General features: G+C 31.3%; 1 protein-coding gene across 9 annotated transcripts in view; it reads right to left on the bottom strand.

Moving 5' to 3' along the window:
- Positions 1-25,839, bottom strand: part of LOC127702650 (protein Aster-B-like) — a 36,884-nt gene extending 11,045 nt beyond the window's left edge. Inside the window, exons 1-7 of one of the 9 annotated variants that reach the window (XM_052206931.1) lie at positions 25,557-25,839; positions 16,640-16,729; positions 10,836-11,484; positions 9,442-9,526; positions 4,727-4,830; positions 3,455-3,631; positions 2,756-2,905 (exon numbers count right to left, since the gene is read on the bottom strand). In XM_052206931.1, the coding sequence (XP_052062891.1) occupies positions 2,756-2,905; positions 3,455-3,631; positions 4,727-4,830; positions 9,442-9,526; positions 10,836-11,484; positions 16,640-16,729; positions 25,557-25,753 (1,452 nt within the window). In that variant the 5' untranslated portion in view covers positions 25,754-25,839. The other 8 variants (XM_052206932.1, XM_052206933.1, XM_052206934.1 and 5 more) reach the window with 8 other exon arrangements.
- Between the last annotated feature and the right edge of the window lie 527 nt (positions 25,840-26,366).

Raw genomic sequence — 26,366 nt, 5'->3', positions numbered from 1 at the left:
CCTGTTTTTGTATTGTTATGAGTTACAATTTATGACTAAAATCAGTAAAGACCCATCGAAACAACATCTGATACAAAAATTTAACAATACTTTTAGATATTTGGATGATATAATGGCTCTCAATAATGAAAACTTCAGTATGTATACTAAAGAAATTTATCCTGTTGAACTTACTTTAAATAAAGCTAATACTAACAATGACCACTGTCCTTTCCTCGATCTTGATATCTATATCATTAACGGGAAGCTTAATACAAAAATTTATGATAAAAGAGATGATTTTTCATTTCCTATCGTTAATTATCCATTTTTAGATGGTGACGTTCCCTTATCACCATCTTATGGTGTTTATATATCTCAACTTGTACGATTCGCTCGTGTATGTAACAAGGTATTAGATTTTAGCAAGAGAAATTTATATATTACTGAAAAATTATTACACCAGGGTTTTCGATATCATAAACTAGTCAAAACATTTACTAAATTTTATCATCGGTATAAGGACATCATTCGTAAATATAACTCAACATGCAGACATCTTATACATTCGGGTATTTCACATCCAATCTTTTATGGTAATATTCTTTACAAAGCACAAAAATGTCAGTATTCACCTAAAAAGCTAACAAAACCTTTAAACAGACTTATTAAGAAGGGATATAGTTACGATACTGTTGTCAGGTCATTAAAGATTGCATATTTTGGCTTTAATATTGATTCACTTATATGGTCTTTGCTTTGGAATTAAACATATTTATTCTAAAACCAGTTGTTGGCATTACACGGGTTATGTTCTTCTCATATATTTTATGACGGTATAATACTAAACCCCTAACAGGAGGGATTGTGCCTGATATTCATATGATGAAGACAAAATCTTTCAATCAGTTTGATTGAGGTCTGGAGCTGGCATGTCAGTAACTGCTAGTAGTCTGTTGTTATTTATGTATTATTGTCATTTGTTTATTTTCTTTTGTTTCCTATTCTGACATCGGACTCAGACTTCTCTTAAACTGAGTTTTACTGTGCGTACTGCTGTACGTTTGTTTTTTCTACATTGGCTAGAGGTATAGGGGAAGGGTTGAGATCTCAAAAAATATGTTTAACCCCGTCGCATTTTTGCGCCTGTCCCAAGTCAGGAGCCTCTGGCCTTTGTTAGTCTTGTATCATTTTTAATTTTAGTTTCTTGTGTATTATTTGGAGTTTAGTATGACGTCCATTATCACTGAACTAGTATACATATTTGTTTAGGGGCCAGCTGAAGGACGCCTCCGGGTGCGGGAGTTTCTCGCTGCATTGAAGACCCATTGGTGGCCTTCGGCTGTTGTCTGCTCTATGGTCGGGTTGTTGTCTCTTTGACACATTCCCCATTTCCATTCTCAATTTTAATGATGTACAAAAATTGGTATGAAAAATTCGTATTAGGTTCCCCGAAACCCTGTGTCTCGCCTACGATTGCTGCTGTCAGTGTAAAGGTGTAATGTTGACTTAAAAAGGGAGTCCATTCATCAGTAAAATACAGAATTTTAAAAAAAATCACTTTCTCTTTAGATGCTTTTTCTTTGTCTTAGAAGATTAGCTTCTGTCCAAGATTCATAACAATCCATGAAGGTTAACAAACTTTAATCCCAGACTGTCCATCTATCAGAAAAATACTGAAACTGAAAATATATTTTCAAAAGTTGACTTCAGACATCTGCATTATCTCTTAATCATAAAAAAGTTTTATAAAATTCTATGAAGGTTTGACAAAGTATTTGATGTGTAACAAACTTTAACCCCAGACTGTATCTACTTGTTAACTGTAAAAAAAAATAAGTCCATTTATCAATAAAATACAGAAAAATGAAAATAATTATTTTCAAAATTTTGATCTGGATACTGTATTTTGGTCATTAACAAAGCTCCTGTCCAAATTTCATGTAATTCCATGAAGGTTTGACAAAGTTATTGATGACTGAAAAACTTTAACCTCAGACTGAATCTGGATGTTAAGTGTAAAAAAAACTAAAAACTAAGTCCAATTATCAGTAAAATACGGAGAAATGAAAATAAATATTTTTTAAATTTTGCTTTAGATACTGTATTTCGGTCATAAACAAGCTTCTGTTCAAATTTCATAAAATTCCATGAAGGTTTGACAAATTTATTGATGTCTTAAAAAACTTTAACCACAGACTGAACCTAAATGTTGCACTGTTGCCGCTGGAATCTAGGATCGCTATGTCTCGCTTTTGCGAAATAAATTTCACTCTGTCCAATTTTGGTGTTTGTAAAATTGTACTTTATACTGTACAGTCATGACAGTTGGAAAAATATATGAGGTTTATTTTCATCGATTTTGCATTAAGATACAATACCAATAAATATTAATTCACCCAAATTTGATCTTTAAATTTGATCAGAATCAGGGACATGAAAAATGCAAAATTAAACCCAATGAATAGGATTGACTCTAGAATTTGAAAAATTAGAAAATCATTGAAAAGATTTTTATTTCTTTAAAAGATAAAAAATATTTTCTCTACAAAACAAATAAACATGGGACCTTTACTACTTGTACCATTTTCAATGTTTTTGTTTATTTTTTTTAATTGCTTAAATCTATGTATAATTATTGTCTTTATAGTATGATAATTAAGGATAGTACAGAAAAGAACAGATCTAGAGATAAGATCCTTTTCTAAAAGAAAAGCTATGTGTTGTAACAATGTCATGATCAGGGTAAAATCTAACAAATAAACAAAAAGTTTACCTCTATTTTATCTTCACATTCCTCTTCTTCTTCATCTTGTTCTTCCAATCCATTATAAGGAGGTACATAATCATCATCACTTGATGTAAGACCCAATTCTTCACCATAACTCATATGGACCCACTGCCACATTTCAGGGGGAGTCATTGGCTGAAATAAAAAGATTCTATAAAGTAATACAAGAACATTATTAACACAGTTTTGGGTTTTATCATTACATATTATTTCAAGTTATTAGATAATTATTTTTCCAGGTTCCCTTGAAGGGAACCCTGAGAAATAAAATCAGGTAAAAGTATGTCAAAGTTTCTAAAACTAAGAAATATAACTACTTTGTGAGGAGCACCTTTTAGCTTTGAGGAAAGTGTATGTTCTAACATCTAATTGATGATATATTCACAAACAATTTTGTAAAAAAAATCAACTGATGATCATAAATTAAATACCTCTCCAATGCTTTTAAAATTAGACTTGAAAGAATTTGAGATCAGACTTATATTCTATCAGTTTGACCTCTTTTAAATATAAGTTATTTCAGATCTTGTACAGTATACTACATGTACTATTTGTAAATGGGCAATAATATTGTAAGATCTTAATTTTGGATGAGGATCTAATATACAACTTTGAAACAAGTCGGTAAAAATAACTCTCTTTATGTTCTACTTTCAGCCACTGCTTAGAATATTTCATATTCACCTGATCTAATAATGCATTTTGCCAAATTCTAAATAGCATAAGATATGTCTTATCTCTAGCTCCGAAAGATGTGAAGAAGTATTTGTCTTTATTTGTAGTAATCTGTATGGCGTTTGGTATAACTCTGGCTGTCTTCTCCTTGGTTACAGCTGCTATCTCTTTAGCTGTGATTGTTAACTGTAATAAACAAAAGGATGTTAATCAACTAGCTACCAACAATATTAATTTGGCCATTAGGCTTACATAAACTTTTATTAAACAGTCAAAAGATATAACAGCAATCTTGTACATGAAAAAGAGGCTAAACAGAAAAACATATTTACACCATGCAGGATGTCAAATTATAGGTTTTATTGTGAGTGAAAGAAGGATATCGCTTGATATCAACTCAATTTATTTAATTTCAATATAAAAGTGAATGAGCCTTTGCAAGTTTACAATTATTATTGAAATTAAATAATGTGAGTTGATTTCAAGTGATAAAAAATTCTCACAAAATGTTAAACCTTTTTCTCTTATGATAATTATTCCCTTCGTATGGCCTTTTTTGTTGCTTGGAGTCATCGGTAGAGGCTCTGTTTGGGTTTTGCCTGATTGTAGCTTTATGTCATATAGTGGGATGTTAAAACTTGAACTTTTTGCAGATTATGACTCCCATTGGAAAAGCACACATTAGTTACACTGATTCCTTATTTCTTTCCATGATCAATGGAGTAAATTAAATGATAATGCAAATGCCATTACAGAAACAGGAAGTAACTAGATTGTTTCCACAGAGAAAGTAATCTGAAGTGACCTTTGATAGTCATAACCTCACCTACAGCAAACAGAATTGTCATAAATTGATATCACACAGCAGGAGAGGTCAACCAAAGGTACACATTTTAAGTCATTACTTGTTGATATTGCACTTCCTTCAGTAAGCTATGAATTATATACCTCTTCATGTGTGTTCTAGATAACAGGCCACAATCATTAGAGAATCAGTTTATGTAAACAGACATACACACTTTGTAAAATTGAATACAGACCTACATGTAGGATGAGACATGCAGTGGTTAATATTTCAACTGAGAATGAATAGTTATCTCTGTATACCTCCTATCTATAGCTGCATATATTCATGAACATGGATGCATATAGCTTATTGCCCAATCAAAAGGTAGCATTTCACTAAAACATGTATTACAGATTTCTCATAAATTCTTGAGAAATTTTGTTTTCATTATTTAGTCGAGCATTTAAAAATCCCTGTTCTTACATTCTACTTACAACTGTTTCCCACCGAAATATATTAGCGTAAAAACAGATCCAGTTCTGTGTAATATACATTCTACCATGTACTAAGATGTCTCTCTGTAAAGCACAGGAATAATCTGAAAGGGTGTCAACATTGCATCAAACAACAATATTTTCTTGATAAAAGAGAGACAAAAGTTAACCTCATTTAAATATCAGACTATAAAGAATATATATAATGTATCTGTACCGTAATTAAAATTGAATGCTTCTTTTTGTAAATTTATTTGGGTGTAAAAGCGTTGACCGAAGTACATTTTGTATGAAGTGGGGAAGCGCTTCATTCTAAAAATGTAAAAATGTGTGCACGGTCAACGCTTTTACAACCCTATAAAATTACTAAAAGAAGCATTCAATACTTATAATTACATTTTTTTGCTAGGATCATGAAAACACGATTTCTATCAAGTTTTTCTTTTATTTATCTGTGCACTTTATTGTGAAAGCTCGTGTCATCATGAATGTTACATATCATTTAGAATGACGCGATATTGCTGTTAGCCAATCAAAACAATGTATTATAATGAAGCATACAGGTAGTGTTATTATTGAGCAATGAAATATAAATGTATTGTTCATTTGAATATTTTTAAGGTAAAGGGGAGATAATCCAATTTAAACCATGTTTCATTGCCAATTTCAAATGCATAAACTATATGTCATGTCGCTTCTGATAGAGGTTAAAGAATTTCAACTTTTTAGCTCACCTGACCTGAAAGGTCAAGTGAGCTTTTCTCATCACTTTGCGTCCGTCGTCCTGCGTCCGTCGTCCGTAAACTTTTACAAAAATCTTCTCCTCTGAAACTACTGGGCCAAATTTGACCAAACTTGGCCACAATCATCATTGGGGTATCTAGTTTAAAAAATGTGTCCGGTGACACGGCCAACCAACCAAGATGGCCGCCATGGCTGTAAATAGAACATAGGGGTAAAATGTAGATTTTGGCTTATATCTCTGAAACCAAAGCATTTAGAGCAAATCTGACATGGGGTAAAATTGTTTATTAGGTCAAGATCTATCTGCCCTGAAATTTTCAGATGAATCGGACAACCTGTTGTTGGGTTGCTGCCCCTGAATTGGTAATTTTAAGGAAATTTTGCCGTTTTTGGTTATCATCTTGAATATTATTATAGATAGAGATAAACTGTAAACAGCAATAATGTTCAGCAAAGTAAGATCTACAAATAAGTCAACTTGACCAAAATGGTCAGTTGACCCCTTAAGGAGTTATTGCCCTTTATAGTCAATTTTTAACCATTTTTCGTAAATTTTTGTAATCTTTTACAAAAATCTTCCACTCTGAAACTACTAAGACAAATTTAACCAAACTTGTCCACAATCATCATTAGGGTATCTTGTTTAAAAAATGTGTCCGATGACCCCGCCCGTGAACCAAGATGGCCGACATGGCTAAAAAATAGTACATAGGGTAAAATGCAGTTTTTGGCTCATATCTCTGAAACCAAAGCATTTAGAGCAAATCTGATGAGTATAAAATTGTTCATTAGGTCAAGATCTATCTGCCCTGAAATTTTCTTACCAATCAGGCAACCCGTTGTTGGGTTGCTGCCCCTGAATTGGTAATTTTAAGGAAATTTTGCCGTTTTTGGTTATTATCTTGAATATTATTATAGATAGAGATAAACTGTAAACAGCAATAATGTTCAGCAAAGTAAGATCTACAAATAAGTCAACTTGACCAAAATTGTCAGTTGACCCCTTAAGGAGTTATTGCCCTTTATAGTCAATTTTTAACCATTTTTCGTAAATTTTTGTAATTTTTTACAAAAATCTTCTCCTCTGAAACTACTAAGACAAATTTAACCAAACTTGTCCACAATCATCATTAGGGTATCTTGTTTAAAAAATGTGTCCGATGACCCCGCCCGTGAACCAAGATGGCCGACATGGCTAAAAAATAGTACATAGGGTAAAATGCAGTTTTTGGCTCATATCTCTGAAACCAAAGCATTTAGAGCAAATCTGATGAGTACAAAAATTGTTCATTAGGTCAAGATCTATCTGCCCTGAAATTTTCAGACCAATCAGGCAACACATTGTTGGGTTGCTGCCCCTGAATTGGTAATTTTAAGAAAATTTTGCAGCTTTTGGTTATTATCTTGAATATTATTATAGATAGAGATAAACTGTAAACAGCAATAATGTACAGCAAAGTTAGATCTACAAATAAGGCAACATGACCAAAATTGTCAATTGACCCCTTAAGGAGTTATTGCCCGTTATAGTCAATTTTTTACAATTTTCATAAATTTTGTAAATTTTTGTAAATTTTTACAAAGTATTTTCCACTGTATCTACCGGGCCAAGTTCATTATAGATAGAGATAATAGTAAGGAGCAAGAATGTTCAGTAAAGTAAGATCTACAAACACATCACCATCACCAAAACACAATTTTGTCATGAATCCATCTGTGTCCTTTGTTTAATATGCACATAGACCAAGGTGAGCGACACAGGCTCTTTAGAGCCTCTAGTTTAATTTAGTGCATGCTAAGGGGTTTTTTTAATACAGATCGTGTAGACATTTCAAGTACATCAAAGCAGCATAAACTATCAGGTACTGAGAAAGCTCATTGAATACAGATCCTGTAGACATTTCAAGTACATCAAAGCAGCATAAACTATCAGGTACAGAGAAAGCACATTGAATACAGATTCTAAATGAAAGCTTCATAAACTATCAGGTACTGAGAAAGCTCATTGAATACAGATCCTGTAGACATTTCAAGTACATCAAAGCAGCATAAACTATCAGGTACGGAGAAAGCACATTGAATACAGATCGTGTAGACATTTCAAGTAAATTGGTTCAACAAAACCTATTATGCACGTTTAAAGCACATTGAATGCAGATCGTGTATACATTTCAAGTTAATCAAAGCAACATAAATTACTATACTATAGAATGTAGACTGTATAATGTCATTACAGAGAAAGACGAAATAAGACGCATCAATAAAAAAGTATGAAGATAGAAGAATGAATATTAATAACAATAAATCAATAGATATAAAACAAAAGGAAAATAATATTTTTATAACGTATCTATTTTAATTTTTTGGTGTCATATCAGTCAATGTGTGTCCATTTTAGCTCTCAACACAGTCAAAGTTTTAATTAACCCAAAATAGTGATAAATTTTAAAAATCAAAGCCAGCCTTGAAAAATCCTTTCTCTTAACACATGTAACAGAGAAACATTTGTACAGAAGATATAACTTCATAATGGTCAGTAAAATTATGTGAATTTTCAGTTTCAAAATTTGCCTGATTTTGGATAAATAAAGCTCTAAATACTGGAAAACTGATTTTACATGCTAGGATTGCTACATTTTGTGCCTGTTTCATATCAAGTCCAAGGAAATCTATCCAAGATGTTCTTTCGTATTTTGTTTCCTTATATTTTCTTGCTCAAGCAGACTGAGTGTTGGTGGTTGTTGCAGTTTCATGTGGATCTATTATTTTTTTCAGGCAATTTTTGTAATCTTTTATATATTACTGAAGTTTGTTAGCAAAACATAACCTCATTATTCTTTACCATGTTTACAGAAAACAAGTTTCTCCAGCTTTTCATTTTGACTTAAAATTGGGAATGATCAAAATTTCATAAATGAATATACAAACTACATTTGTACATGTAGTCTATGAACATGAAGAAGTTTCTCCAATTATAATTATCAACATGTATTTGCCAATATCATTGAAACTTTTCAGTCATTTCAGTTGAACTTTAAATTACCTGCAGAAAAAAAGATTTTGACATCAGATAATAAACAGATAAACTGTTATCACAGAGATATGTCTCGCCTTTTTGTAATTTTGATAATGCAAATGTTGAAATTAAAATAGCAATACTTTAACATGTAAGTTATGCAAATATTTAAAGTCGATGAACCATGACTGAAGGTACATGGCTGAACAATCTCCATGGAAATGAGATGTGCCAATGTTAATACAACTGCATACATAATACCATTGACTTATCATAAGTCGTTCCATTTAAACAAACCTAAACACAAACATTAACTTGTAAACTATGTAAAAGTTTCAAAGTCAATGAACCATGATGAGGGGGTGGGGCTTTATAATCTCCATGGAAATAAGACTTGCAAATGCCAATAAATTTTTCATACCAAATATCACTGACTTAACATTAGCAGTTCATCTTAAACTGAACTAATCACAAACTAAAACATATAAACTAAGCAAATGTTTCAAAGTCAATAGACCATGACTAAGGGTGCGGAGCCAAATAATCTCCATGGAAATGAGATATGCCAATGCTTATACAACTGCATACCAAATATCATTGACCTACCACTAGTCCCCATAAACTGACCTAATCACAAACTAATACATGTAAACTAAGCAAAAGTTTCAAAGTCAATCATATCAATAGACCATGACTGAGGGGGTAGGGCCGCATGATCTCCATGGAAATGAGATGTGACAATGCTTATACAACTGCATACAAAATATCATTGACCTACCACTTGTGGTTCACCATAAACTAGACCTAATCACAAACTAATACATTGTTGACGCCGCCGCCGGAAACAGCATACCTATGTCTCGCTTTTTGACTCCGTCAAGGCGAGACAATAACACATGAAAGCTTTCTATCATGAAATATCACATTATCTAACAGTTATTCATGTATAACTTACCAACTATCAGTCTCTCATCATTAGGAAGATCTTTGAAAAATTTCCTAAAATCTTCACTTCTTGACTTATATGTTGGACTAAACATCTGAAACATATTCATGATATTGGATTGAATATAAGTTGAAAATTAAGTTCTTAGTATATTACATTGATTTGAACACTACATTTCTTTTTTTAAATGTATATAATCTCAAGTGACAACTAAATAATGTATCTACATGCATGAACTTTAATGAACTTCTTAATCAATTCAAACCACTCTAATAAGTAGCTGTAATTGTTGAACTTTGACATAGATCTTCCTTTTACAAAAAAAGAACTATTTTTTCACAGTGATCAGTTTTACTAATAACAGGGTATCTGTGTAAAATAAGTTTTATTTTGAATTTAAAAGTAACAATATTCTCATACTGCAAATGTATTATACAAATTTTCAATTTAAAACCAAGAGGGCATACACTGAAATGTCTCGCCTACTTTTTACTGATTATGATTGAAATTCATTTTGTAATTAATTCTTTTAATAAGATCAAGTGCTTACTACAGGTATCATATACATGTAAATTAAATACATGTATAAGCATTCTACAGGACTGAGGTATCAGTCACATCAACTTAAAAATATCAATGATCCATGAAAATGTTTTAAGGACAGTCAACCCTGTCAGACAGACTATATACTGATTTTAGTGTTAAACATACACCCATAAACCATAAAATTTTGGAACTTCCGATGACAATGAGAGCATGTTGGATAGAGACAGATGTTTTACCTTGCAATAGAATACTTACAGACCCCTCATCATGCTCATAGCTATAGAGTTGTTGCAGAGGTTCCTCAACATGCAGAAAGTATGGAACCTTCCTTAAAGGAGACAAAAGTTTAACCTCCCCATTCAAACCAGCAGTGGCTGTGAATTTATGCATCCCACACAGTGAAATGGACACTCTGTTTTAGCATCAATTCTACGAGGTATGATAAAATTTTTATACCCCAGTCAAACCTTAGGGTTCTTTTTATTTGAGAGAGTACATGTATCTATAACATTTTCATATTTTCATTTGACTTGGAAAGCATACACTGATTTGTTCAGATAAATTTTCAGCAAGAAGTGGATAATGCATTACACAGCATATCAATACTTTCAAAAACTTCATCTAAAATTAGTGAACTACAATGTACAACACCAATTCATTAAAAATTCATCAATTGTCATCATGGTCATACAAACATGACAAATGAAAACCACATACATATTGTACATGTCTGACCCAAATAAAAGAATAGGAAAGTCTTCTACAGATAGTTATATAAGATATATGTTGTACATCTTACATTATGAACTTGAAAACATCATTCAATTGTACACAGACAGGGTAGACATTAAACTTACCGCTGAATACCATGGAGTACCTTTTTTCTTCTTCTCCGATTTCTTGGCTGATGTTGAGCTTGCTGCTTCATCCAGTGACTTTGAAGGATCACTCAACCCACTTTTTACATCAGTTTTTGAATCAACTGTCAAATTGAGATCAAGAGATTTTTCCGAACATTTGTCAATAATATTTTCTAATGATTTTTCAAATGAGTGTTCCCTAGAATGGCTGTGATTTAACTCAACACTGCTTCTACTTCCTGGCGAATCAGAAGATTTTTCTATCACTATGGATGACCTCTGATTACTACTTGCATTAGCTTTTAACCCTAGGGATGAAGTTCCAGATGACCTGTCAGATTTTGATACTATTATATCACTTGCCCTTGAACCAGAGGCCAAACTAGCAGATGAAGATCGTTCAGACCTCGTATTAGTTTCTGTATTTCCAGATCTTACACTTAGACTAGCAGATGATGATCTTTCATTTCTTTTGAATGATGAGGTCCTTAAAACTACCTTTTCTTTAAGAAATTCATTTTCCTCAGATTTTGTGACGGTGAGAAGGTCAGGGGCTGATTTTTTTCCATCACCACACGAGAACCTGGCAACAGGATGTTCTGTATATTCATTAGATGAGGAATTCTTGGATGGACTTCCAGACTTCCTGTAAAAAAATATTCTAAAATCATATAAAAACAAGAGGCTGTTAGTGTCACAGCAAACCAGATTTTCCTGCAGAGGTCGAAACCCTGAACAGTTGAGCAAGTATGGACACAACATTTAAGCTTAAAACAGCTCTGAATTTGGATTGTGATTGAATATTTGACACAGCATAGGTTTGTGACACAAAATGAATGTTGTCAAAGAACTGAAAAATTTGAAATCGGACATTTACCTATTATCATGAATATGGTCCAATATCCAAATCTAAGTACATTGTTAGAATCAGCATATCAAAGAACCCCAAGAATTCAATTTTTGATGAAATCAATCAAAGTTTAATTTGGACCCTTTAGACCTCAATATGGTATTATCTAATTGATAATAAAAATAAATACAGGTTTAGATTCAGCATTTCAAAGAACCTTATATATTTATATATATATTCAATTTATGTTGAAATCAAACACAGTTTAATTTTGGACCCCAATTTGGACCAACTTGAAAACTGGGCCAAAAATCAGAAATCTAAATTTTTTTTTTAAATCTGTCACTCCAATTATAATTGTGTGATAGATATTTACCATGCGCTAAAGTTATCTGATAGCAGGTGAAAATTATTTAAAAACACTTAGTGTAATCAAACCCACCCACCATACATCCCCAAATCAATAACCGATTTTTCCTTCGAAAATCCGGTTAAAAATAAAACTGTTTACACAGAAGTATATATATGTCTTTTAGTGAAAATTGTCACTATTTAAAACTGATCAATCAGTTTTGCTAAATTCTTAATTTATTTTATTTGTTAGTCCATCACTATAAATATATTTCAATGAATATTACATGTATATAATTGACAAAAAAAGGCTTGTGTCATGTGTGTGATGTTTTAATGTTTTATGGTTACAAAATACAATAAAATGTTATAAAGATTGGAATAGAAATATCTTTATATTTTAGGGATGTTTTTAACATGCTAATAATCATTACTTATTTCCAATGAAAAATAAAATACATGGTAAACAGTTTCCCATACATGACATGTATGAGGGTCTGGATGGGGGTCCTGTATTTTTTTATTCTTTGTTTTTGTAATTTATCTCTATTCTTTATATTTTTGGGCCATTATTCTCTATTCTTTATATCTTAGCAACCCATTATTCTCTATTCTTTATATCTTAGCACCCCATTATTCTCTATTCTTTATATCTTAGCACCCCATTATTCTCTATTCTTTATATCTTAACACCCCATTATTCTCTATTCTTTATATTTTAGCACCCCGTTATTCTCTTATTCTTTATATCTTAACACCCCATTATTCTCTATTCTTTATATCTTAACACCCCATTATTCTCTATTCTTTATATTTTAGCACCCCATTATTCTCTATTCTTTATATTTTAGCACCCCATTATTCTCTATTCTTTATATCTTAACACCCCATTATTCTCTATTCTTTATTGATTTGCCTATTTTTCTCTATTCTTTATTTTTTTTACCTTTTTTCTGCACTTTTTACCATTGTTATTCTCCATTCTGTAAACCACATTCACACCCTCATGTATATTAGTTAAAAATATTTATCAAAAAGACTGACAAAATAAAACAAAAGCTATTAGCATACCTGTAGATATAATCTGACATGAATATACTATTTCTTTTTTTTTCTTTAAGAGAAGGCCTGAATAGTTCAATAAGCATAACATCCTGCCCTAAGTATACATATATTGCTAATGAACTATTTTTTTAAATACGTTCAAATACTAGTATACAACACTCAGGTAAAAATCACTCTAGGTCATGTAGGTGGTAAATTTTTACATGTGATTGTAGGTGAATCCTTCTGAAATATTAATATCTCTATGCACATGTATATATATACCATAAGTAACATTTCACAGGATCAAAATTATCACTCTAAATCACCCAGCAGCAAAAAAACTCAACATCAGCAAGAGCGGTTTTTAACTGAAATCCCTAATGTGTACTGTATGTATAACAACCTTGAAATAGAAAGTCCCATTCTGATATTACACTGAATAAAAAATATCTAAATTTAAGGTAACATCACCTTGGATATTTGCTTCTCATTCTGATCCACCATTAGATCATTTCAACATAATATTTAAGTCACTCACCTTGGAAATTTGCTATTCATTCTGATTCAACATAAGATTATTTCTACATAAGATTTAACTCACTCACCCTGGAGATTGAATTCCTTCTCATTCTGATCCAACATTAGATTATTTCTACATAAAATTTAACTCACTCACCCTGGAGATTCACTACTCATTCTGATCCAATATTAGATTATTTCTACATAAGATTTAACTCACTCACCCTGGAGATTGAATTCCTTCTCATTCTGATCCAACATTAGATTATTTCTACATAAAATTTAACTCACTCACCCTGGAGATTCACTACTCATTCTGATCCAATATTAGATTATTTCTACATAAGATTTAACTCACTCACCCTGGAGATTCACTACTCATGTCTGATTCAACGTTAGATTATTTCTACATAAGATTTAACTTGATCACATCCCCAAATCAATAACCGATTTTTCCTTCGAAAATCCGGTTAAAAATAAAACTGTTTACACAGAAGTATATATATGTCTTTTAGTGAAAATTGTCACTGTATTTAAAACTGATCAATCAGTTTTGCTAAATTCTTAATTTATTTTATTTGTTAGTCCATCACTATAAATATATTTCAATGAATATTACATGTATATAATTGACAAAAAAAGGCTGTGTCATGTGTGCTATGTTTTAATGTTTTATGGTTACAAAATACAATCATGACAATAAAATGTTAAAAAGATTGGAATAGAAATATCTTTATATTTTAGGGATGTTTTTAACATGCTAATAATCATTACTTATTTCCAATGAAAAATAAAATACATGGTAAACAGTTTCCCGTACATGACATGTATGAGGGTCTGGATGGGGGTCCTGTATTTTTTTATTCTTTGTTTTTGTAATTTATCTCTATTCTTTATATTTTTGGGCCATTATTCTCTATTCTTTATATCTTAGCAACCCATTATTCTCTATTCTTTATATCTTAGCACCCCATTATTCTCTATTCTTTATATCTTAGCACCCCATTATTCTCTATTCTTTATATCTTAACACCCCATTATTCTCTATTCTTTATATTTTAGCACCCCGTTATTCTCTTATTCTTTATATCTTAACACCCCATTATTCTCTATTCTTTATATCTTAGCACCCCGTTATTCTCTATTCTTTATATCTTAACACCCCATTATTCTCTATTCTTTATATTTTAGCACCCCATTATTCTCTATTCTTTATATTTTAGCACCCTGTTATTCTCTATTCTTTATATCTTAGCACCCCATTATTCTCTATTCTTTATATCTTAACACCCCATTATTCTCTATTCTTTATATTTTAGCACCCCATTATTCTCTATTCTTTATATTTTAGCACCCCATTATTCTCTTTTCTTTATATCTTAACACCCCATTATTCTCTATTCTTTATTGATTTGCCTATTTTTCTCTATTCTTTATTTTTTTTACCTTTTTTCTGCACTTTTTACCATTGTTATTCTCCATTCTGTAAACCACATTCACACCCTCATGTATATTAGTAAAAAATATTTATCAAAAAGACTGACAAAATAAAACAAAAGCTATTAGCATACCTGTAGATATAATCTGACATGAATATACTATTTCTTTTTTTTCTTTAAGAGAAGGCCTGAATAGTTCAATAAGCATAACATCCTGCCCTAAGTATACATATATTGCTAATGAACTATTTTTTTTAAAAACGTTCAAATACTAGTATACAACACTCAGGTAAAAATCACTCTAGGTCATGTAGGTGGTAAATTTTTACATGTGATTGTAGGTGAATCCTTCTGAAATATTAATATCTCTATGCACATGTATATATATACCATAAGTAACATTTCACAGGATCAAAATTATCACTCTAAATCACCCAGCAGCAAAAAAACTCAACATCAGCAAGAGCGGTTTTTAACTGAAATCCCTAATGTGTACTGTATGTAAAACAACCTTGAAATAGAAAGTCCCATTCTGATATTACACTGAATAAAAAATATCTAAATTTAAGGTAACATCACCTTGGATATTTGCTTCTCATTCTGATCCACCATTAGATCATTTCAACATAATATTTAAGTCACTCACCTTGGAAATTTGCTATTCATTCTGATTCAACATAAGATTATTTCTACATAAGATTTAACTCACTCACCCTGGAGATTGAATTCCTTCTCATTCTGATCCAACATTAGATTATTTCTACATAAAATTTAACTCACTCACCCTGGAGATTCACTACTCATTCTGATCCAATATTAGATTATTTCTACATAAGATTTAACTCACTCACCCTGGAGATTGAATTCCTTCTCATTCTGATCCAACATTAGATTATTTCTACATAAAATTTAACTCACTCACCCTGGAGATTCACTACTCATTCTGATCCAATATTAGATTATTTCTACATAAGATTTAACTCACTCACCCTGGAGATTCACTACTCATGTCTGATTCAACATTAGATTATTTCTACATAAGATTTAACTTGATCACCTTGGAGATTTGCTATTTATTCTGATTCAACATTAGATCATTTCTACATAAGATTTAACTCATTCACCCTGGAGATTCCTTCTCATGTCTGATCCTACATTAGATTATTTCTACATAAGATTTAACTCACTCACTGAGGAGAATCACTACTCATGTCTGATCCAACAGTAGATTATTTCTACATAAGATTTAACTCACTCACCCTGGAGATTCACTACTCATGTCGATTCAACATTAGATTATTTCTACATAAGATTTAACCCACTCACCATGGAGATTCACTACTCATGTCTGATCCAACATAGATTATTTCTACATAAGATTTAACTCACTCACCGTGGAGATTCATTACTGACTCTGATCCAACATTAGATTATTTCTACATAAGATTTAACTCACTCACCCCGGAGATTCACTACTCATGTCTGATCCAACATTAGATTATTTCTATATAAGATTTAACTCACTTACCCTGAAGATTCCTTCTCATGTCTGATCCAACTTTAGATTATTTCTACATAAGATTTAACTCACTCACCCTGGAGATTCACTACTCATGTCTGATCCAACAAGATTCATAGATTCTTGACTACCCTCAGATAAAGGTGTGGAGTCTCCAGATTTTTTCCTAAAATAAACAATAAGAGTTCATGGTTAAATAGAAATCAATTATTTTATTATGTTTTTATATGATTTATACAAAACTAGTGTAATTTTATGTATTGATTATTATATGACGACCTAGCAAATCTAAATATTTCATCAGACTACCTATACAATCATCAATATTAATATCATAATTTGTACATTTGCACAATTGATGCATAAACAACATATTGACAAACAAACAGGGAGTGGCTGTATCCAATAAGAAACTTTGGGATGAATAAAATCAATAAAATGGAACAATTAGCCTCCCTCTAACTTACCAACTTCCCATATTGATACAACACATATTCCAGTTGTTTCTCAGTCATAATTAAAACCAAATGGATTGAAAAATATTTCAAAAGTACATTCTGTTGTATAAAATAAAATGGGAAACAAACATTGCTTTTCATCTGCAGTCAATATTCTGTTTTGCTGAGAGTCCTTAATATAAAAAAGAGAAGTGATAGGATTGCTGATGAGACAAGTATCAACCAGATTTAAAATGAAGTGGTAATTAGCAATCAATCATAGGCCACCGTACGGCCTTCAACAATGAGAACAACGTGATACCAATATACGACCGCAAAATTTTTTGCGGTCGTATAAAAACCCATACCGTATAATAGTCGGATATAAATGGTCCTGATATGAAAAATTTGAAACAAATATTCAAACAAAAAAACTAACAACCTAATTTATGACAAAACAATTTACGACACACAAATATAACAAAAAGTAGGCAATGACAACCACTGAACTACAGGCTCCTGACTTGACACAGGCACATACAGAATGTGGCAGGGTTAAACATGTAAGTGAGCACTCAACCCTTCCCTAACCTGGGACAGTGGTACAACATCACAACACCAGAACAAACTGTACAAACCCTGTTTTTTTTCAGATAAAACGGCCTTCTGACAACCAAGTGACTATAACATACTGGATTCATATCTTATTCCATAATCCAGTATGCTCTGGTGACTGCAGAAGTATTTGACTGATTATATGTACATGATGTAATGTTAATAAATTTATTCAAATAAAATGCAATTTAATTTTTGATGTACAATCACAGGTCAAAAGTGTTTCACACCTTGAAAATTACGCTAAATACATTTATTTCATACAAAAAACACTTTTTTTTATGTTTTCAAAAACTTATATCAGATCCAATTTTATTAAACTTTTGACAGTTAAACTCATAAATGTTTGCAATTCATAAGGATTATTACAAAATGTTTTTGTTTGATGAGTCATTATTGAGAATACATGTAAGACATAATTAGAATACAAATATTTAAATTCTCTACACATGCACCTATATATATATTTTTCAAGCAGTAATTATTTATATTTGTCTTTAAACAGAGATTCTTTAAACATATAACCCAAACAAAAATTTCAAAACTATTGCAAGAAACTGCAGATATTTTTGTATTTAATGGTAAAAAATTCATTCAAATCAGACACATATTAAACAACTTTATAAAACAATTTTTTTTCAAAATAAATATGAAATCTATATAAAGTCTAATTTTCAAGATATGAAACATTTTTGGCATGTGACTGTAGTTCAGATAAACTGAAGACCCAAAAACATACAAAAATTTCTATAAAAAAGTATTTTAACGATTAAAAGAAAACCAAAATATATGTAAATATATCTATATTAACTTACTGAGTATAAGTACACAGTAAGTACTGTTTGGCCACGTGGTATAACAGAAATTAGTGTTTTTATATCGCTATTGCTATTCAACTAATAGACGTAGTACATCCTGGTTACTTAACATTGTTATAAGTCATATTAAATGACCCCAAATAATTAATGTGTATAAAATACATGTACATTCATGCATGTAAAATCATCTAAAATTACAGGCCTTATCTAAAAAAAATGTAATATACACATAAGGAGATTAACTTTGGTTTTTTTGGTGGGTAAAATCCTCAACAAAATTTGATGTAATAAAATCTATTCTTTATACCCCCTTAATTCTACAAAAAAAATACACAATTGGGGTTTACTCGTGTTGACCAAACAAACTTTACCATTATAAATCAAATAATGCCTTTTTAATGTCAGGATTTAAACTGTGACAACAAAAATTTTCCTCTTTAACATTAGAAAATAAAAAACTCTTTTTCCTTGAAACATATACTGATATATATACACCTAAGTCCTTCCCCAAACTTCATTGAACTAATACCCACTAATGCAAAAAAAGTTTTTTAATTAGAGAAAAAGGTTTTTAAAAAACTTATGTTTATTGACAATGCAATGTAATTCTGTTTTAAATTAGAACAGGTTACAATCAAATATGAACTATAATACATCCAAACATGCAAGCATATTTTCATTATGCTTGCAGCTTACAAAAAACATTAAATTTCTAAGCAAAGATCACATGTTTACCTTTTCAAATTCAGCTCAAAGTTTTATTTCTATTTTAATCTAATGAAAACAACATTTGCATTTTTCTATTTACCTAGGTGTTTTAACGATTAGCTGCTTGATCAGGCGCGGGAAACTGTTGTTCTTTTTCATTTCCATTCAGTCAATTAAATCCATTCATTAAATATCCTATATGCATGTATCAACTTAATTGTCATTAATCCTCTTACAAATGTCATAATTTATTAATTATTATAACACTTAATATTGTTGACATTTTTTTATCACTCATTTTGTACAATCTTTTAAAATCACAAAAACACACGAGGCTTCCATTGGATTTAAATGTTTCAAATTTTTTGTTGTAAGTAAAAGGCCTGTTTCCTGTCCATTAAAAATAATTTGAACACTTAAGTGAATGTTTTGTTTCGGAAACCATAACATTAGGTTAAAATGTCCTGTTATTTCACACCAATTATATGTAATTGAGCAATACACATTTAAAATTAACCTTTAACACATGAGTGGTCACAATATGGCATGTCTTATAAGGTGATTGAGGTCAAAGTTTACACACTGGAAATAGTAGTACCAGTGACCCAATAACTGTCCACTTAGTATGTCAATAATACACCTGTACAGGTTATATTGAGGTTATCAGATTTATTGTCTATACATTGTACAAAAAAAAATGTATATGCCCAAAAAGATTTTATAAAAGATCTTCTCAAATGAATATATTTCAGAGTTCAAAAGGTAATCCTTTATTGCAAATTCATCAAATTAGTCACAACTGACCCTGAATTGGCCTGAATTCTTTATAATAAAGGTTTATATCTTAACTACTTTTTAAATCGATTTAAAGTATATATCTTCATTCAAATTTAAATCACCGCACTCATATCTTTAAGGTTAAAATCAAGGATGACTTACTAATTTGTTTATCTTATATAACAGTACATGTATTCAAGGAATTGTATATTTAAAAGGAATGGAAACGCGGCCCGAAATCAATCGGGATAACCGCAGAGCTATAATCCATGTCTGACACCGTCAGAAGTATGATGAATAATATAAAGAATCATGACGGTGGTCCATTTCCTGTCATATAGATCGGTCTTTTAATTCACAGGGTCATCTTGAACGATTGCTATTCAAAATAATATATAAAACAAGAGATATAGTTAAATATTGCAATCATTTGGCTATAACTGCCTATATATCTTGATCTTACAATCAGGTAAAAGAAGAGACAAGGACAAAAGGGACAACTTGTTACTACCATGACTATTATACAATCATCTTTAAATTTAATTAATATACAATGAACAGTTTATCAAAATCTCAACATATAATGTACAATGAACAAACACTTTATATTACTCTAGAATGGACTACAGGGCTTATGAAAATGGTTGAAATCATTTGACATCCAACCCAAGTACCTTTGTAAATAATTTGTCTTGGATATAATGGAAGGTACAATCATGCTTTGACTTCACCACAAAAAAGGGAATGTCACATGTACATTAAAAAAATATTAATACGTGGTAAAAAGGCATGACGACAAAATAAAGGACATGACATCTAAACATGGTATTTTGCTTCAGATAAAACGCAAGAATTTCTTTTATATTTATAAAGTTCCTCAAGAGAGACGAAATGGTAGAAATAGAAGAAGGGTTGATTAAGTTCTGAATACATGTACCATGTGCCTGAAAGACTTTTAACAATATGGAGGGAATGGAACTCCCTGTCCTGTAATCTCATTAGAGAATTTGATAATCAGTTAAATTTATTTTAAGATAATTATATATAATAATGTATTCATTGCAGTACCTAACCAACATAGCTATATATATTATGTATATCGAAATAATTAAAAACCATAAATTAAAGCTGGCTGGGAGGAGGGCACCTAAAGATTCACATGACAATACACCTGCCAAGTAAAACAAACCTGCAAAATTCACACGTTAAACAAGAGTGCACACTCGACTGCTTTACCTATCATGATTGAATTATGTTAAAAGTCTGTAACATGAAGTTTTAGTACAAGAATCACTTAAATTAACAAATATCAATGATCCATATAAATGCGGTCAAGACTCAAGGTCAGATGAAACCTGCGACATAGACATATACTTGTACACACTAAAATCATACCATACACCAAATTAAGTTAGCCTATTACATGTACTTATAATATCTGAGAAACACTACCTCATTACAAAAAATGAACAATGACCAATAAACAAAATTAGATCAAGGTCAAATGAAGCCTGCAAGAAAGACATGTACAGCTTACAATCATTCCATACACCAAATATGTCAGCCTTATTTCTTAAAGTATCTGAGCAATAGACCAAACCACCACAAAAACTTAACATTGTCCAATGAATCTGGGAAAAAAGGTCAAGGTCAGATGACACCTGCCATCAAGTCATGTACATCTACAATAATTTCATTAATAAATAAGTAAATGTAAGTGTGCATTTCATACAAAAATTAAAAAAAGCATGTATACAGGGTACATGTATATATACATGTATGAGGCATCCAGGTCCTCTACCTTCTTAAATATAAAGCTTTGTACAAATAGTTTACATTCCTGCCACTGGATTGTAATCCCTGTCTTGCATTCTGAGACATTTGACGCAGGCCAGACAAAAATCTTTGAGAGCTCATGATCAGGTAGCGTTATTAATGAAGAACTTGCCAATACCGGTACATTGTTAACTTATATCATTGATTCAATATTTTCAACAAGCAGACTTCTCATAAGACAACCAGATACTAATAAATCGGGTTCACTTTACATGCTTTACAAGCTTCTATTACATGCATTATAGGGACCTAAAAAGGAAGATGGGTTAATTTGGATCTGGAAACTATGGCCTTTAAAAACTTCAACAACATGACACAGATTAAACTTCCTGTCTAATAATCTCCTGTGACAGGAGAAACTTTAAAAAAAAAATTTTAACAATTCTGTTCATTGCAGACAAACTGTTCTTCAAACACACAAAAATATGTTAATAATTAATATTATGATAGTCAATTCTACATTTTAGCTGGACTTGGGGTGATCATCTGAAAATGAAAGTTTATCTCATTGTTGAAAGTCGTACAGTACACTATAGTTGTTAAAATCCTTCTCCTTTGGTCTCTGGTGGATTTATTGTAGTTGTCTCATTGGCATTTATTCCACATTTCCTTATACATTGTATTTATACTCTGCGTAAATTTGTGGTGTAACTACGGCCATATTTGTCAATACCTTAGGATAAAACCTAATTAATAAGTACATGAAGTACTAAGTAATTGATAATAATATTTTCCTGATATTTTCAGAAGCTTAACCCTCTTGCTGCTGCTTATTCAATGTGGCCATATGGTTACATTTTGTTTGCCAGGAACTTACAGTAGAAGCTCAATGTTTGTGACAGCACCACACCTGGCTATGACCATGATGATGTCATGCCCTGATGACATTACATTGAAGACCCATTGAAGTAAAAGAGTTCACTGTATAATCTTCGATGTTTTATTTGAAAGACACAGTAATGAACAGGTGCTTGAATAAATACACTAGTTTCATATTCATGATGTTACTGACTTTTGACTTCGGAGTATATTTATTTTTTGGACAGGTAACCTACTCTGTGGTTGGACATCCTGGCAGTGGTACTGTAAATATGGAAATTTTCGAGGCAGTTTTATTCTATTTTCATTTAACATGTTTAAGAGTGGAAACAGGAAAATAAAACTTCTTCGAATATTTCAAGGAAAACTGATTCAACAAATGAAGGCCATCCATTAACTTCTATAATATGATTATGTACATGTACAGGGCCATTTTTTTATATAACAACAGACCTATATCACAAATTTAAACTGTATTTCTAAAAGAAACAGTCATGAAAGTGTTAGAAATCAAAATTTTTAACTCACAACAGTGGAATTCAAATGAAATATAGTTTAAGCAAGCTTATATTTTGCTATAATAGAAAACTTTTTCCTAAGTAATACTCTAATAAATATACAGTTATAAGTAAATGAAATTATTTTTAAAGCAGTAACTACAAATTATTCACTAAAATGGAAGCATTTTATGTCCCTCTCTCGAGCGCAGCGTAAATTTATGTTTTACGTAAAGACTTATTGAAACCTCCATGGAGTCAGTAAACTTTTATATGGATAGTTCATTCAGCTTGAATACTTCAATTACTCATTTAGAATCACATTCATGACATTTCTTGCATAGATGTGTGAAAGTGACCCCAAAATTTTGATTTATTGGCCTAAAAAGTAGAAATTTTGAGGAATGAGAAGTATAAATGGACAAAAAGAGACCTTATAAGGAAGACAAAGAGGTCCATTAGTGGTATTTATCATCTTAAAGTCATCTTTTGTATCATATTCAACTGTTTGTAGGCAGATAAGATAAAATTTGATCATTTATTGGTCCACACTATATTCTATCATGATGAGGTTTGGTTTGGATTTTTCAAAGAAATTTTCCTCGAATCGCTGTAGATGTCGTCTTACATTATACTAGATTTTTCTCAAACTATTGAACTGATTATGACAAAACTTGACAGTAATCATGTGGTACTGCTTGAAATAAACAGTATTACAAAGGAAAAAAATCACATCCAGTTTATTCAACAAAAGAGTCTTCTTTAGGTGTAATACCACCAAATCATAGTACGTCACATGCGGTTGCATACAAAAAAGGGTCGAAAAAAAATATTCCCTTGAATTTGACAGTTGTAGGAAATTATTCCTAAATTTCATTGCAGTAAAAGATTTCTGAGTCATGAACATATATCTCAGGTGTTTAAAAGCACCATTCTTTTTTCATTGGGTGTTTCTATAAAATATTTCCGAAACTTGTGGTTACATGGTTACTAAAGCTTGTAAACAGCAAAGAAAGGGGTGGAAATTTGATTGGTTACCTTCCAGTGATGGTTATTATCTTATATGAAATGAAATGTAATGCGAATTTTTGTCTGTAGTACTGGACAGGATAAAACTTTACTCATGCCAAGTATTTCTTTATTCATTGTTATTTGAAACAAAGATCAATTCTGCACAATTTTTTGAAAAGTGCAAATTTAACAAAGACTAAATAGGGGAAAAACAATGATGGTATTATACCTACATGTACAATTTGTGCATTTTGGAAAAAAAACTTTCTGTTTTTCCTTGATACATAAAACAATGGATTTTTTTCTCCAAATTGGCACTATAAATTATAGCTTGATTTTATTTCTTTAAGTGCTCTTACATGTCTTACTTGACTGAGTACCAGGATGTCTTACCACAGAGTAGGTAACCTGTCGAAAACTTAATTAAATACTCAGAATATTCACAAACCCCTGATTGGGTCTTGAGAAATTAAAGTTTCAAAGTCAAGTTGGTAATATGAAAATAGTCTATTCAAAATATAGACATATGTGTCCCTCAGACACAGTCAGTGTGATTACATGTGTCCCTCAGGCAGCAAGATGGTTAATCCATACTTGCCAACCTCTGAAATCTTCAAAGAGGGAGATCTCCCCCTCAGCTATGACAGCTGAGGGGGAGATTTTGTGCGAACAACATTTTCAAGTTAAATATATGACCTGTTTACGTATTCATCTACAAAACACCAACAAGAGTTAATAAATATACTTGATTTCTTCAATTCATGGTTATAATCTATACAAGGTGTTTTTTTTAAGCCTTTTTCAATACCTCCTAGTCTCATAACTCATAACATTCCGTATTTTGATTTTGTTGTGAGACTCGCAATAAGCATGCTTTCAAACATCCTAAAGACCACCAGAAGAATTCGAAAAGTGGATTGAACATGATGTGCAAAATGATTCATTGCCAAGAGAACTTGGTCGTAAAAATTGAAAATCTCTCATTCAAATCTGCTTGACATTTTGATTTGCAGTTATCTATTTCTTCTTTTTTTACACTGCCACTAATGGTCCAGACAAAGACCTCTATCTTGTTGGAGTCGAAATAGCATTGACATAGAACTGAATTTCGATTACTTATATATCGAACATAAAAACTACTGCCCAAAGTTTTCAAATGATCGCCGATTGTTTATTTATTTCTATTGAAAGTAAAGAAAAGCCAGAGAATTACGAACGCAGGTTATTCCAGGTCAAAATATCCGAAAGCGTGAGATTCTATTCTCCTGTGACGAAGCGGACCAGCAAGCGCCAGATTTGGTATGAGTTAATCTTCTTATTGGTTGAAAACAAAGATCTAATGAATAATCTTCTATATACAATTTGTAGTTTTAACTTGAACTTGACTGTTGATGTACATGTTTATGTAGTACTAGTACCCAAGACTCTCTTGGAATACTTTAACTTATGGTGTAAATATTCAAAAGCAAGCTTACAATTGATTGGACGACCAGCTGATAAGATTTTGTAGTGCTTCTGCTACTGTTGCACTGACAGATGTCAACGATCCAGACTCTTCATTGTCTGTGTCCAGGTAAGATTCGGGGGTCTCAGGAACTGGATTATTTTCAGAATCTATGTGATTTTCTGTGAATGGATCATTGGAAGTTGAATCTGTTACTTGTCTTTGCATTAGTTAGATGTTGTTTATCTTAAAATGTCTTCAACTATAAATTGATTTTTTCAAATAAAAGTTATTCCTAACAGGATCCAGCTGACAGGAAAACAAAGGTTTAGTTCGAAAATATCTGAAATTTTTATTCATAGGAAATGTCCAATTATAATATTAATAGATTGTAAAATTATGAGCTCTATTTTTTGGGGGGGTTTCAATATACATTGTAATACAATAGTAACAACTTATATCTTTTTATACGAAACCCAAAGTCATTGAAAAATTTGACTAAATCACAATAAACATTTTTTGGTAACAAAGCACTACGACGTACAATTATTTAACCCTCTATCTGCGGAAGATACATATGTGTGTCGTTTTCTTCTTCTTCCCGACTATTATTCCTGGATTACATGTTCTTTGTGTAATAAAATAGTTTTTTTTTATAATTTCGTATTTATTATTTGAAAAATATCCCTTTCTGCATTTATTAATAGGTGGTTATTATTATGGCTGTTTCCCCTTTTGTTCTCATGACTTTTCATTATTGCGTATTGCGACGTCTTTTGGTTGTACTTAGGTTGACGGCAAGATAGCGCTTCTAAAATTTGGAACTGCTAATTAAATCCGG

Source organism: Mytilus californianus, unplaced genomic scaffold, assembly GCF_021869535.1.
Source record: "Mytilus californianus isolate M0D057914Y unplaced genomic scaffold, xbMytCali1.0.p SCAF_5, whole genome shotgun sequence".
In the NCBI taxonomy this organism is placed as follows: domain Eukaryota; kingdom Metazoa; phylum Mollusca; class Bivalvia; order Mytilida; family Mytilidae; genus Mytilus; species Mytilus californianus.
The sequence above is the reverse complement of the archived record's forward strand: the minus strand, read 5'-3'. Positions and strand labels throughout refer to the sequence as shown.